The sequence below is a fragment of the Martes martes genome (assembly GCF_963455335.1).
Source record: "Martes martes genome assembly, chromosome: 8".
Classification (NCBI taxonomy): domain Eukaryota; kingdom Metazoa; phylum Chordata; class Mammalia; order Carnivora; family Mustelidae; genus Martes; species Martes martes.
This window is the reverse complement of record NC_137895.1, coordinates 92053081-92069062: the sequence shown is the minus strand read 5'-3', so window position 1 is coordinate 92069062 and position 15982 is coordinate 92053081. Positions and strand designations below refer to the sequence as shown.

The window sequence follows — 15982 nt, the reverse complement described above, 5'->3', positions numbered from 1 at the left end:
GCAGGGGACAGGCAGTCAGAGGAGAAGAGAGAAGCAAGGAGCCCGATCCCGGGCCAGATCCCAGAACTCAGGGATCATGACCCCTATCGAAGGCAGATGCTTAACCTACCGAGCCACCCAGGTGCCCCACCTGTTAAGTTCTTGGGAATAGGGATTAAAATGGGTTCTTAAGAATTCTTAGGAATGGGAATTAAATCCTTTGTTCTCTGTGCCCTAGGGCCTCAGTATTACCTTTAACACAGAGTAAGTGTACTGTTGTTTTTGAATTAATAAATGAATGAGGATGAAGGGAGAAAGTTTGTGCCCACCTTCTTGGAGTGCAGTGGCTGGCTCATTCTCCACCAGGGGTCAGCCTGGTCCAGCCTTTACATCCTGCCTAATGTATGAGAAGAGACGTTTCTATTCCTCTTTAATTCTAGGAGCAAAGGCATGGAGGACAGATTTCCTTCAGAAAAGTCCTGCTCTGTCAATACTTTGCATCTTGGTAGTAATGAGAGAAAAGTTCCTGGGTTCTGTTTCCGTAGTTTTTCTCCTTAGGTTCCAGTCTTGATGCGAGAGCTAAAGCAATCACTGCATATTCCTCACGCTGTCACTTAGACACACCTCTATTACTTTATTCCCGTTCAGGAAATAGCTTCTTGCCTGTCATCTCTTGTGTTATTTCACTTTTGCACACTGACCATCCACCTGATAAACTCACCTTCATCATTCAGATGATTTACCTACCTCATTTTTAATATACAAGTAGTTAATTCCTTTTTTTTTTTAAGATTTTATTTATTTTTTTGACAGAGAGAGTCACAGCAAGAGAGGGAACACAAGCAGGGTGAGTAGGAGAGGAAGAAGTAGGCTTCCTGCCGAGCAGGCTGGAGCCCAGTTCGGGGCTCGATCCCAGGACCCTGGGATCATGACCTGAGCTGAAGGCAGCCACTTAACGACTGAGCCACCCAGGCGCCCCACAAGTAATTAATTCTTAACATTTCCATGCATAATAATTAAGAAGTGATAGAGTTTCACTTGACAGAAAAAAGGGGAAAAGAGATTTAGGGTAGGGGTGCCTAGGTGGCTCAGTCATTAAGCGTCTGCCTTCGGCTCGGGTCATGATCCTGGGGTCCTGGGATCAAGCTCCACATGGGGCTCCCTGCTTGGTGGGAGGCCTGCTTCTCCCTCTGCCTGCCTCTCCCCCTGCTTGTGTTCCCTCTCTCGCTGTGTCTCTCTGTCAAATAAATTAAAAAAAAAAAAAAAAAAGACAGTCGAGGTATAGGGAACAGCTTCTGCTAAAGCACTGGGTAATGAAATAGAATGAAGTTTTGAGGAGTGACAAGAAGCACAAAATTGTCAGGGCCTCATGCTGGGGAGATATGGAGAACAGTTGGAAAAGTTAAAGCTGAATTATGAAGAGTCACATATTCACAGTAAGAATGTCTTTCAGGCGTTCAGGAACAGTTGAAGGGACACAGGGAGATGACAAATTACAGTACTTTTTTTTTAAGATTTTATTTATTTATTTGACAGAGAGAGAGAGATCACAAGTAGGCAGAGAGGCAGAGAGAGAGGGGGACGCAGGCTCCCTGCTGAGCGGAGAGCCTGATGCAGGGCTCGATCCCAGGACCCCAAGATCATGACCTGAGCCGAAGGCAGCGGCTTAACCCACTGAGCCACCCAGGCGCCCCAAATTACAGTACTTTTATTAAAGATTTTATTTGAGAGAGAGCATGCACGCGCATGAGTGGGGGAAGGGCAAAGGGAGAGAGAAAAACAGACTCCCCAAAATCATGACCTGAGCTAAAGTCAGGTGCTTAACCAACTGAGCCACCCAGGCACCCCTACAGGCACTTTTATAAAGATAAAACTGGCAGCAACATGGAGAATGAATTGGAGGGAATGAGACCAGAAACAGGGTCAAATGGGGGCACCCATTTACTGCTCAGTTGGTTAAGCAACTGCCTTCACCTCAGGTCATGATCCTGGTAGTCCCGGAATCGAGTAGTGCATTGGGCTCCCAGCTCCACGGGGAGTCTGCTTCTCCCTCTGACCTTCTCCCCTCTCATGCTGTCTCTCACTCTCTCTCTCAAATAAATAAATAAAATCTTAAAAAAGGGAAAAAAAAAAAAAGAGGGCGCCTGGGTGGCTCAGTGGGTTAAGCCGCTGCCTTCGGCTCAGGTCATGATCTCAGGGTCCTGGGATCGAGTCCTGCATTGGGCTCTCTGCTTGGTGGGGAGCCTGCTTCCCCTTCTCTCTCTCTACCTGCTTGTGATCTCTTTCTCTGTCAAATAAATAAATAAAATATTAAAAAAAAAAAAAAAGAAACGGTCAATGGGGGCTAAGGCCACTAGAATCCTCAGGTGAGAGATGGTGTGGGTTAAGCCATGTAAGGTAGAATGGGTCGAGTTTTGGTGACTGGTTAGGTGGGAGTGAGAGGATAGGGGAAAGAGTCAAAGCTGATTCATAGGTTTCTGATTTAATGGGAGAAAACAAAAGGAAAATCATGTTTGAATGGGGGAAGATAGTTCTTTCTGTTTTTTCGTGCATTTTTTTTTTAAAGATTTTATTTATTGGGGCAATTGGGTGGCTCAGTCATTAAGCGTCTGCCTTTGCTCAGGTCATGATCCCAGAGCATGGAGCTCCCTGCTCCGTGGGAAGCCTGCGTCTTCCTCTCCCACTTCCCCTGCTTTTATTCCATCTCTCTCTCTCTCTCTGTCAAATAAATAAAATCTTTAAAGAAAAAAAAGATTTTATTTATTTATTCATGACAGAACGAGTGGGGGTGGGGAGAGTCAGAGGGAGAGGGAGAAGCAGACTTCCCTATGAGCAGGGAGCCCAATGTGGGGCTCCATACCAGGACCCCGAGATCATGACCTGAGTTGAAGGCAGATGCCCAGCCAACTGAGCCACCCAGACACCCCTCATTCTGTTTCAGACAGGCTGTATTTGAGGTGTCTACAGGACACCCACATGAAAATGTTCTGTAAATATATGGATATAAATTTTGAGGGAGAGTGAAATAGGTGAAGTCATCTAAGGAGAGGCTGTCAACTAGAATAAGTAGGGTATAAACTGATGGTGCAATGCTAGTGAAAACCAGTACCTTAGATAACACATATACTGTTAAGTACTTAGAACAGGTTCTAACCATAGTGAGCATTGATTTGTCTGGCATGGAGTTATATATGACTCCCTAGGAAGAAAAGGGAAGAAGGAGGCAAGAACAGGATGTGTCAATCTGTTTTCACCGTATTTCTTAGATTAGGCCATTTTTAACATGTGGGGGTCCTCATCTGACCCATGTGCTAATTGGAGCTCTTAGCTATAGACACGAGAGGGATGAGGCACTCAGAGGTTGGTGATTGTTCTGGACTTTGCCAGGAGTCAGCAGTCAGCAAAGCATAACCAGAGAAAAAGAGAGAAGGGGGGCCCTCAGGAGCTAGCCAAAGGGGCTGCTAGGCTGGTTTGTGCTATGCTGGGGCCTTTGTCCTATGAAACTGTGCACACAATGGAGCTGGGTTACATGCTGATATGGCATTCTGAATATGGGTTAGGATAGAGATTCCACATGGTGGATGCAGAGACAGATGCTCACCCAAGCCCCTCAGGACCACATCTTGATTCAATTCACCCTACATTGTAATTGCCACAGAGGATGTTCAAGACTTGATAACCATAAATTATGTGTATATCTGATTAATTCATGAATCACTTCATTTACATTTGAAGGCAGCTAACTTAACACGTGTTTATTGCCTGGGTATATCTCATTTGATCCTCATATAATCCTATAAGATCAGCAAGTTAGATGTTTCTATTGAACTCAGACCTAGGTTATGCTCTAAGTCTTGATGATACGGGCTGGCTGTGGTTTGGCTTCAGAGAGGTAGTAAGCTGGTAGATAACGTCAGAGGTGGCTGTGGTAATCACATGGGACCCACTGTGGAGAAATGAGACAAGACAAATAGCTCTGCCTGCAGATTCCTTGAGATTTATAGATGTACTTCCTCCCTAATATTATAGATTATGCTTCCTATGGCACCTCCCAGAGACTGAGAAATGGAGTCTTCTTTATTGAAGGGGGTACAGTAAATTTAGGATCCCTAGCCCCAGGAATATAAAGAGTTTGGAAGACTGATTGTTAGTAATCAAGAGAGAACTCAGTCTAGTTAGTGTAGAGATAGATGAGACTCCAGGATGCTCACTTCTACAAGCGGTTAATACTTAAAATAAGTTTGTAACTACTCCAAGTTTGTTGTTTTACAAATCCTTTTCCTCCACATCCATAGTTCTTAGTAGGAAAAAAAATTCAAAAACATGTGTATGCCTACCCAATGGAAGAAGAAAAAAGGGGGGAGAATCTAGAATTTAAAATTTTGGCAACCCCTGGAAAGGACCCCAAATATAACGAAGTAGAGTGATAGAAAAAAAAAAAAAAAGAAAGAAAGAAAGAAAAAGAAAGTGACCAAGCTAACCAGAAGAGATGACAAGGATGAGTTGGGATGTGTCTTGGGTGATCCTAGAAGTATTCGACCCCAGGAATCCCCTGCAGTTCCAGGCAATTCCTCAGAGGAACTTTGCTTTGCAGATTCCAGTGGCCCAGTTGCCAATTCAGCATTGTACCTTCTCACTGGCTTGCTCTGTTTCTGGTGAGGAATGGAAATATCCTTACCTTGCCTTCCCTGGAATCCTCATTGTCTTCCAGATCCTTGCTTTAGCTTTCCTCTTCACTTCTCTGGCTCCTGAAACCCAGTTGTATAAAGATGATTAGGAAGTGGAAGGATGAGTCCTACTTTCACTGTGAGCACCTCTGGTAGACAGAAGCCATTATAAGCTCGTGCCCCTCCCATGGTGAGTCTGGGTTGGGGGGCTAAAGAGGAATAAAGAGATGGGTAGGAGAGGGAATGCACAAGGTTGGGGAGACTGAATGTTGAGGTGTGAGTATGAAAGTCTAAGGCTCCCTTGGGGAGAGCACCGACTGGGTAGGGGTGGCAGTTTGAGGGACGAGCTTCCTCTCTATTGGCTGAAGGAAGAACACGAAGTGTTCTCTAATCACAGGAGTGGAGCTCTCCCCTCTCTGGCTACCTTCTTCTCCAGAGAAAGCACCTGAGACACTTGCTCCTCATCCCAGCTCCACTTACCTAGACCTAGAAAAGCAGTCTCCAAATCAGAGCGGAATACTCAACAGAGACTCTGAACCAGACTGGCGAAATGACGATCTAGAAGATGAGATTCCTGCAGAAAGGAGAACCCACCATCTTTTTCTATAGTCTCCTTCCTTCTCTTATTGAAACTGAGACTTTTCCTCTTCTCCGCTGTTAAATCCCAGTCAAAGCAAATGGGGGCTTATTCTCTGACTACTCCCTTATTCTGTCCTTCAGTCTTTCTCACATCCTGTCATGACAGGTGCTTGGGGGGGCGGGGGGGGCGGGCCAGGCAGTAGGTGCAGGATGAAGAGGCTGGAGAGTTTGTTGAGGGGGAGGGGAACAGAAAGAGGAAGAGGAGGAGAGAGGTGGGAGACCAGTGGGAAGAAGAGTGAAACAGACACTGCTAGCCCACACAGCCAGCCTGATCTTGCCTACCCCTCCCCGCTCTCTCCCCCAGGACCTATAGTGCCAACAGTTTGGGAGAGACCTGCTGGCTAAAGGCCTAGGCATCCTGGTCTTTGTAGGGGTTGTTTTAAGGGCCTTGTGCCCCAGTGGGAGCTCTGTGCCAGTCCCAGTCCCTCAACTCTTGCCTGAAGAGCTGGTGGTGGTGAGCCTAGCACAGATTTTTGATGAGGTCAGTGGGACCCAGACAAATCCTGCCCTCACTCTGGCACTGCACCATGCCCACTGGCTTGACTCCCTCCGGGAGGTGTCCTGTATCCTTGCCAAGAGCGCAGCAGCCATCCTGGCCTAGGTCCTCTTCTACCTAGCACTGCCCCAGGTGGCTACAGCCCAGTTACTCATCCAGGTAGGCAGCAGCCCCTCTTCCTGAGTAGGGTGACACTAGGTAGGTAATGAAGGCAGGTGGCTGATAGGACTTTAGGGAATGAACAAAAGAGGAGGGCCTCCTGCTCTGTGCATCCTCTCATTCAGCTACCTTCAGTATGATGCAAATAGGCCAATGAGTTAGGCTCAGCCACTTAAGAATTTGGGTAACTTGTTGCAGATCCTTTGCTTAAAGCTGTCTTGGTAGATAGGTAGTGGGGTCTGGGAGGCTGCCAGGGGCGGGGGGTAGTTTGTGTCCTCCCACTCTGGTCCTAGCACCTCTGGTCTCATCTAGGTGAGCAGGAAGAGTTATAGGCCAATCTCTGGGCATGGAGTGTTTCTCCCTATCCAGCAGGTACGCACCAGGTTTGCTGTGGCTCACTAGCAGTGCCTGGAAGCAGGTGGGCCAGCCAGTCCAGCAGTGGATTGCTCAGTGACTATTAGAGAACTGGCATTGGTAAAAACCCAACCCATTCTGAGCAGGGCCTTGGGGAAGCCTGGGTTCCACTCCTCAAGGGAGACACAGCTACCCCCTCCGCCCCCGCCCGCCTTTAAAGAGGCTAGGCTAGGGGTGCCTGGCTGGCTCAGTCAGTTAAGCAGCTGCCTTCATCTCAGGTCATGATCCCAGGATTCTGGGACTGAACCCATGTGGGGGTTCCCTGCTCAGCGGGGTGTCCTCTTCTCCCTCTCCCTCTGTGTGTACGTAGTTTCTAGCTCTCTCTTTCTTTCTCTCAAATAAATCATTCTTTAGGGGTGCCTGGGTGGCTCAGTCAATTAATCAACTGCCTTTGGCTCGGGTCATGATCCCAAAGTCCTTGAGATGGAGCCCCACATCAGGCTCCCTGCTCAGCAGGAAGTCTGCTTCTCCCTCTGATCCTGAACCCTCACTAACTAACTAACTAAATAAATAAATCTTAAAAAAAAAAATCAAGAGTCTAGGCTAATGGAAAATAATGGCTATTCTAGTTTAATGTAAATCTATGCAAAAACTCAAGTGAGTTTTTGAGAGCTTATGTTGAATTTGGAAGTTTGTCATTCAGGTTAGTGGGCAATGTGAAAGGAAATGGGCCAGAATTCAGTTTTCCATGTGATTCTAGGCAATGTTTGGTGAGGAATAAAGAGAAGAGATTTGGGTGTCTGGCTGGCTCAGTCAGTGTAGCATACAGTTCTTGATCTCAGGGACATGAGTTTGAGCCCCATGTTGGGCATAGAGATTACTTTAAAAAAAAAAAAAAGTAAAAAAAAAAAGAAGTTGATAGCTTCAAATAAGGAAATCTAATCATTTTATTTGATGTAAACAAGGGGACTGAATTAGCTGCACTTTGCTCTTCTGTTCCTTACTACAAGAGGTTGTAGAGTTGGTGGTTAGGGATAAGCTTTGCTTTTATTTATTTTTTATTTTTTATTTTTTTAAATATTTTGTTTATTTATTTGACAGATAGAGATCACAAGTAGGCAGAGAGACAGGCAGAGAGAAAGGAGGAAGCAGGCTCCCCCCCGAGCAGAGAGCCCTATATGGGGCTTGATCCCAGGACCCTGGGATCATGACCTGAGCTGAAGGCAGAGGCTTTAACCCACTGAGCCACCCAGGCGCCCCAAGCTTTTGCTTTTAATAAAACCCTCATCAAATGGCTCCTATTTATTTTATTAAGTGCTTTATTCTGTACCAAACAGTACGTTAAGACTTTACCTACATTATGTTATTTGATCCAGAAGAAACTGAGGCTTGGAGAGCTTATGTTTATTTATTCAACAAAGATTTATTTGTTGTCTACTGTGTGTTAAGCTTTGGGTTTGCAGTGGTGAACAAGTCAGATACATCCCTGCCCTTCTGGAATTTATATTTAGTAGGGATAACTATAGCCAGTTTTGTTTGTTTGTTTGTTTCTGTTGTTTGTTAAGGATTTCAAGGGCATGGACTATTCCTTTATGACATCCCCTCCTCATTGGCCTACATATGGCTTCCCCTAACTTTTAAAAAGAATTATTTATTTATTTACCAGAGAGAGAACAAGCACCAGTGTGAGTTTGTGGGGGGAGGGGCAGAGAGAACTGGAATCGAGAATTCCAAGCAGACTCCTCGCTGAGTGAAGAGCCTGACATGGGGCTTGATCCCAGGATCCTGAGATCACGACCTGAGCCAAAAATCAGAGTGGACGTTTAACCAACGGAGCCACCCAGGCACCCCTAATTTATTTTTTTAAGTAACAAACTAAGCATCATTTTGTTTATTAAGTAATCTCTGCACCCCGTGGAGGGCTTGAACTCACAACCCAGAGATCAAGAGCCATGTGTGCCACCAACTAAGCCACCTAGGCACCCCAATTAAACCAACCATGCAACAGAAAAACTAGAGCCTTGAGAATCACAGAAATCAATAAATATTCCACTCTATCCCCTTGCTCCCCCAGCCTGAGGTAAACACCATCCTGAACCCCGTGTTCATCATTCTTTATTTTTCTTTTTGTGTAGTTTCATATTATCTGTATGTGTTCTGAAAAGCATATTTTTATTTTAGATTCTTTTAAGATATTTTTTTAAGTAATCTCTACACCCAACATGGATCTAGAACTCACAACCCTGAGACCAAGAATCACATGCACTACCAACTAAGCCAGCTAGGCACCACGATTTTTTTTAATTTTATAAAAAGTTTATCATGCCATGTATAATCTTCTGGGACTCTTTTTTTTACTTGATATTTTATTGCTAAAACTCCACCCTGTTATTGAGTATCACTGTGGTGGTTCACTTTTTATTTTATTTTTTTAAGTAGGCTCCACGCCTAGCATGGAACCTAGCACAGGGCATGAACTCACAATCCTGAGAGGAGACCTAAGCTGACATCAAGAGTCAGATGCTTAACTGACTGAGCCACCCAGGTGCCCCAGGTTCTCTCATTCTGACTGCCAAATAATTTTCCATTGTATGAAATATATGTATATATACAGACAGAGACATATATCATTGTCTAGACATCCATTCTCCTATCAGTGGGTATCTGGGTTGCTTCAAGCATTTTGCAATTGTGAACAGTGTTACTCTCAACATTCTTGTATATGTCTCCTGGTGTAGGTATAGAGATGTTTCTTTTGGGGGATGCCTGGGTGGCTCGCTTGGTTAAGCATCTGACCAGGCATGGAGCCTGCTTAGGATTCTCTCTCTCCCTCTACCCCTTTCCCTCCCCTCTCTGTCTCCTTCTAAGAAAGAAAGAGAGAGAGAGACATAAGAAAGAAAGGGGGAGGGAGGGAAGAAGAAAAGAGAGAGAAAGAAAGAAAAGAGAAAAAGGAAGAAAGAAAGAAAGGGAGGGAGGGAGGAAGGAAAGAGAGAGACAGAGAAAGAAAAACAGGAAGTAAGGAAGGGAGAGAGGGAAGGAACGAAAGAAGAAAGAAAGGAAGGAAGGAAGGAAGGAAGGAAGGGAGGGAGGGAGGGAAAGGAAGGCAGGCAGGCAGGCAGGCAGGCATTAGTTTCTCTTGGTTATATAAATGAGAAGTAAAATTCCTGGGTCAGAAACTATGTTTGTTCATCTTTATAATATGATGCTATATACTGCGTTCCAAAGTGATAATCCCAGTTTATACTCCCACTGTCAGTCTTAACTACTTCTGTCACTTTGTATTCTCATCCACATCTGAACCAAGGTATCTGTTGCCAGAGTCTCTGCTCTTACTACCATGACATACTACCTGCTGTCCTGTCCCAGGCTCCTTTCCCCAGAAGCAGCATGAACCTTGTATCCCCTCGGACACCAACAGAGGTGACTGGGAACTGGGAGCATCTCTGGGTGAGATGCAACAAGGGTTCCAGGGCCTGAAGTGAGGATACTGGTGGGCCTTCTAAAACCCAAGCGATTCCAAGGATCCCTAATGGATTGTTCCTCTTCCATGAAATTGGGAGCTCCAGTCTCCTTGGGTGCCCTCTGACCTGTTCTCAGCAACTTCCTACATGTGGCTGGGTGAGATGGGCTCTCTGCCTTTGCTGTAACTGTTCCTATCCATTCCCAAGCTGGATATTGGAGGATGAGAGGAGAAGAGGTCCAAATCTGTGTTCTTCCTCTCTCTCCACAGATGTATTGGATGGGTCCAATGCTGGGAACCAATATTGCAGACCTCTTCTTTAAATTTTTGTTCTCCTCCGGTGCTTCATGGGAAACGCTTGTGGCATGTATGACTTGCCATGGGGTAGAGATGGTAGAGCCTTCCAGTGTATCCCATTCTGCCTTCTCTACCACCGCAGAGCCCCCCACTAGGTCCCCCATCAAGCCTGGGCACAACTGAACCTCTTTCCCCATGCTCTTCTACCCCATTCTGTCCTCTCCTCTCTCCTTGACCAGCATGCTTGTCCAGACACCCCCATCCCCAGACTCTTCCTTAGGGATCAAGATTTAAGGCCCCAGGGTCCTGATTAGGACCATATTAGGAGGCATTAGACCCTTGTATTGCTCCATAGCCATAACTCAGTTTCTTTCTTTTGAGTACTTCCTGCTAGGACTTTCTGAGTTAGGAAAGATGAAGGATAAGCTGATTTTGAAATTTAACTACTAAGCCCTTTTCTCCTCCCCAGTCCCCGAGCCCACCCCCACCCTATCCATGGAAGATAGATTCTTCCTCTTATCTTTGTGGTTTACAAGGCCAGGCTGAGGGTTTGGAAAGGGAGGTGCTGGCATGGATTGGGGGTAGGGAACCTGGGTTTGGAGAAAAACAGACACAGCAGAACTATTCTGTCCCAGAGCTGCAGGGTCCACAGATTCCAGACCAAACCAACCAATGGGAAAAAGCCCTCTAATCCCAGAGAACTAAAGAATTCTCTTCAGTTATCCAGCTTCCCTGCTGGACCCTACTCTTGACCCCCGCCCCCACCCTTACCCCTGGCCGACTCAGAGGAGACTGAAGGCCCCTAGGAGCACAGTCTCATACCCTGTGAAGTGAACTCAATTTGACTGATCTTCCAAGCAGAACTGAGGAATGTTCTAATATAGATGTCAATCTGGACCATGAACCCCAACTTTGACACAAAGAGAAAAACGGACTTTGACGGTCCCCCTGTTCTTGATCCTTTTCTCTCAGAGTCTCTCTAGCCCTGGCTCTACCCCTACCCTAACACCCACCCACGGCTCTGCTCATCTCCCTTGGAAGAGGGAGGGGAAAATCCAGCAGCTTTATCAGATGCGTAAGAGTGGGTCCAGCCCTCTGCAGCTCTGAAGGGGTTAAGAGGCTGGACCAGTCACTTCAGCCTGCCCCTCCCAGGGATTAAGAGTCCTCTATAAAGGGGACTGTCCACCCAGATCAGGCCAGGGGGGTATCAGGGACCCAGGCATTGTGCCCATCCCCCCTGCCATGTGGGAACTGAGGTCAGCCTCCTTCTGGAGGGCCATATTTGCTGAGTTCTTTGCCACCCTCTTCTATGTCTTTTTTGGACTGGGGGCCTCACTGCGTTGGACCCCCGGACCCCTGCATGTCCTGCAGGTGGCTCTGGCCTTTGGCCTGGCCCTGGCTACGCTGGTGCAGGCTGTGGGCCACATCAGTGGAGCCCATGTCAATCCTGCGGTCACTTTCGCCTTCCTTGTGGGTTCCCAGATGTCTCTGCTCCGGGCCTTCTGCTATATGGCAGCCCAACTCCTGGGAGCCGTGGCCGGGGCCGCCGTGCTGTACAGTGTCACCCCGCCTGCCGTCCGAGGAAACCTAGCACTTAATACGGTAATGGTCAGCTAAGTGGGGCTGGACGAACCTGGTACCCTGACTCCCTGCCTGGCGGAGGCCAATCAGTTCCTCAGGGGTCTGGGACATTGTGGGGATGGGGGGCTAGGGGGGAGTGTGCTCACATGCGCACACATGTGTGTCAAATGTAGTTTGGAGGAGTAAGGAAGGCATAAAGGCCTGGACTGACTCAAGAGACCCAAGTTCTGGTTTCAGCTTTCCTTCCAACTCCTTGCAGGTTCTTGAGGAAAATTATCTTACCTGACGGGGCCTCAGCTTCCTCATCTGCCTGAGTGGGTACAATTCTTTCTACCATGTAGGAGTATTATTGGGAGAAATTAAGAAACAAATACAATTACTATGAAGGGGGTTGTATCATCCTCCCTCTCCAGGGAAATGATGCCATACAGGGCTTGCTGTGTGGGAAGCCCAGAGGAGGTAACATTGGGACAACCCTAATGAGTTGCCTCCTTTCTTCTTCTTCTGCCCAGTTGCACCCTGGGGTGAGTGTGGGCCAGGCCACCACGGTGGAGATCTTCCTGACGCTCCAGTTTGTGCTCTGCATCTTTGCCACATACGACGAGAGGCGCAATGGCCGCCTGGGATCTGTAGCCCTGGCTGTTGGCTTCTCCCTCACCCTGGGGCACCTCTTTGGGGTAAGCAGGAGAGGAGAGAAACTTCTTGTTTAAGGATTCTATGGCCCTTCGACCTTTCCCAACTTTTAAAGTTTTTTTCTGCCCAGCTCATGGTCAAACATGAACATAGTCCTCCTCACTCTGTTTTGGTTGGCACAGAGGAGTCGACCCTGTTCTAGTCCTCTCTCTTGTGGTCGCTATATCTGGTCCTTCTTGACCCCAAGGTGGAAGTGTATGCATCAGGGGTAGATGTGGGCTTTGTCTAGGGATCCATAGTGCCTTTACTCCATTGTGGAGCGCCCACCCTCAGTTCATCCTTCTCTTCTTGCTGCTGGCTGGGGGCAAGGTGCCAGCCCTTGGGAGCATGTGGGTTGTGGGGAGAGAAGCTGGAGGTGGAGTAGGGCAAAGTGTCTCAGTTATGACTGTGTCTTTTGCAGATCTATTATACTGGTGCAGGCATGAACCCTGCCCGCTCCTTTGCTCCTGCCATTCTCACCAGAAACTTCACCAACCACTGGGTGAGTGAGGGGAGAGGGCCAAGATCCCAAAGCCCTCCTGTATGGGTGTGGGCTGCAGGCTCCATGTTTGGTTCCCACTTTCCATCTGGATATGTTAACTGCTTCACTAGCACTCAGCTAAAGGGGCTGTCGCAGAATCTGGCATGCCTCTGTGAGCACAATTCATTAATTTGCTAGAAAGAGAAGCTCTTGCTCATGTTGTTCCTTCACTGGTTGGTTGGTCAGGGATTTTTTACTAAGTATCCACAGGATTCTAAAACTAGCACTGTGAGGATAGACAACTGAACAGGAAGTCAAAACCTGCTCCTCTCAGGGCTCAGGATATGTATGAGTACAGATGGACCTGCACCTTAACCCAGTTCTAGCACATTATTGGCCCAGTGTGTGACCATGGCAAATGACTCTGTCATTCTTTGCCCCAGTTTCCTTACCATAAAATGGGGGTGTGAGGAGAAGTAAGTGTGAACATTGTACGTGTGAAATATTTAGCACAGAACCTGGTCTGGACTAAGGCCTCAATAAAAATTGGCTAAGTCTGTGTTATTTAGCCATATGCCAGCCAAGCATACAGAAATAATTAAAATTTTTTTCAAAGCTGTATCCCCATTTTCACAGCTGCATTATTCATAGAAGCGAAAAGGTGGAAGCAGCCCACGTGTCCCTCACAAGTGAGTGGATAAACAAAAGGTAGTCTCCACATGCACTGGAATACTATTCAGCCTTACAAGAAGGAAGTCCTATCAAAGGCTACAACATGGGACGGACCTTGAGGACATTATGCTACATGAAATACACCGTCACCAAATGACAAATACTGTATAACTCCACTTATGTGAAGTGTCTAGAGTAGTCGAATTCACTGAAACAAAGTACAAGGGTACTTGATGGGGGTTCAGGAGAAGGGGCAATGGGGAGCTGTTGTTTAATGGGTACAGAGATTCAGGTTGACAAGATGGAGTTCTGGAGGTTTGTTGCACAACAATATGATATACTTAACATACATCTGTACTGTACACTTAGCATTGATTAAGGTGGTAAATTTTATATCATGTGTTTTACCACAATCAAACACTTCTTTTTCAAAGCAATCTATAAACTAGTGAAAGCTGGTAACAAGAAATAGAATATATATGTGGGATAAAGGACTAATTTGGTGAGTCAGAAAAGAAATGGTAAGTTTTGAGGTACAAGCAGTAGAGCAATTTAGAATTTAAAAACAAACACTGGTTTCTGCTTAAATAGTGCCCAGTTGTATGTGCCAAGTACAGATGTTTGTTTTCTTCTTCTCCTTTTCCTGCAGGTATACTGGGTGGGCCCAATCATTGGAGGGGGACTAGGCAGTCTCCTCTACGACTTTCTCCTCTTTCCCCGGCTCAAGAGTGTTTCTGAGAGACTGTCTATTCTCAAGGGCGCCAGGCCCAGTGACTCCAATGGACAACCAGAGGGCACTGGGGAACCTGTTGAACTGAAGACCCAGGCCCTGTGAAAACTCCAGTTGGCTAGAGGGAGTAGGAAGCTTCTGGGTTTACTCAGAGGGGCTGAGCCAACCCCTGGATGAAGAAAGAGACTGGGGGAGGGACATATAGTTCTTTATTTTTTAATTTATGTGTGTTTTTTTTTTCCCTTTTGCTGTGTGAAATCTTTCAAGTTGCATTCATGAGCTGGTTTGTGCAAACTTCCCTTCCTCCCCATCCCACCTCTCTTCGCCGCTGTGTGTATGATTGTGAGTATGAATGGTATGAATGTGAGTGAACGTGGCTGTGTCTGAGTTTTGGGGCACAGCAGGAGAGGTAGGGAAGGGAAAAAAGTTATCACCCTATACCTTACTCTCCCAACCCAGTATGGTGAGCACAGGGAACCAAGACCTTTCAGCTTCTGGCCTTCAGCCTGCTGCCAGTCAAGTTTATTATGGCCCTAGGTTTATGCAGGAGCAGGGAGGCAGGGGGTACTCCTCACAGGAGGCAGATGGAGATAAGGCATTCCAAGGGTTGGGAGAAGGGGCTGAGGGCAGGGAGAGAGAAAATGGAGGCATGAGCCCCATAACAGGTTGCAATTGTACCAAAAAAATTGGGAGAAGTTAATGGAAGAGTGTAGCCAACTTATCTCAGGGATGCTTGCCCCAGGGACTTGGGTGGGGAAGTAGCTCTGAGAAAAGTGACCGGTGGGGTTTTAACTGTTCGGTAAAGCCACATAAACTTGTCTACATCCACCAGCTGGGTTTTGTGTTCATTCTGGTATGATGGATCTCTTTGGGAGGCCCAGTGCCAGTGAGCTCCCAATCTAAACAAGGGGTAGGGTGAGCCTAGAACCTAGAAAATTTAAATAGTTTAGCAGTTCTGCCAGACATACCCAGAGGAGCCTCCAGGCAGCTGGTACTTAAGCCAAAGGAGAGCTCCCTAAGATCAAAACAGGAAATCTGATGCCCAGAGCAAATGCAGAGGTAGGGGTGGGGGGCCGTAGGAGGGAGAGGCTTTGATCCTCAGAGTTTTAATTTAGTTAGACCAGATCAGAAACACTCTTCAAATGGTATCTTTCTGCATTTACCCCTAGTTTTATAGTCTTCTTTATTTTCCTTTTTTTGTGTGCGTCTTTTCACTTTTCTCTCGTGTGTCCTTTCATCTTCAGCAAATCTCTTAAAACTCTCTTCATATCCCAGAAATTGATTCCTTCTATTCAAATGCTTAATGATTCAGATTATTATTCGTCTGAGCCCTATCTTTTTTCGTCATCAGCAAAATACACTCATCTCAGCAGAGTCCAGAGGAGATCCTCAACTTACCAATGAATATTTATTGTTGTTCTCTTCCTTTTAGGAGCCCGCTCGCTTCGCAAGCTTTAAAACTATATCTCTAGCTTGGAAGACCACTCTAGCCCGTAGCTCAACTCTCCATTTCCTCCCAAATAAAGCCTAATTTTTCTAACTAACCATTGAGACTTTGGAATAATCCACTTGACTAGGCGGGGGGTGAATGTTTGCAAATTTACCTCTAATCGGGCTTTGATCCCTATTATTTTAGGAGAAAATTTATAGCGCTGTGGTTCTTAGCTCACCATAGGGGATCAACTCAGATCAAACAGTACTTGTACTCGCTTCCCTTTTCCTTACTTCACCACCACCACCACCATTCCCCCCCCGCGGCTCAGTTGGGGTTACAGGGACCAGCCCGGCTTGCCCC

General features: G+C 46.6%; 1 protein-coding gene across 1 annotated transcript; it reads left to right on the top strand.

Moving 5' to 3' along the window:
* Positions 1-11293: 11293 nt before the first annotated feature.
* On the top strand, positions 11294-14292 carry MIP (major intrinsic protein of lens fiber; the record flags this gene model as incomplete). The annotated part of the gene is made up of 4 exons (XM_080811345.1): positions 11294-11653; positions 12145-12309; positions 12726-12806; positions 14107-14292. The coding sequence occupies 4 exons, from the start codon at positions 11294-11296 to the stop codon at positions 14290-14292; spliced, it is 792 nt and encodes a 263-aa protein (XP_080667471.1).
* Between the last annotated feature and the right edge of the window lie 1690 nt (positions 14293-15982).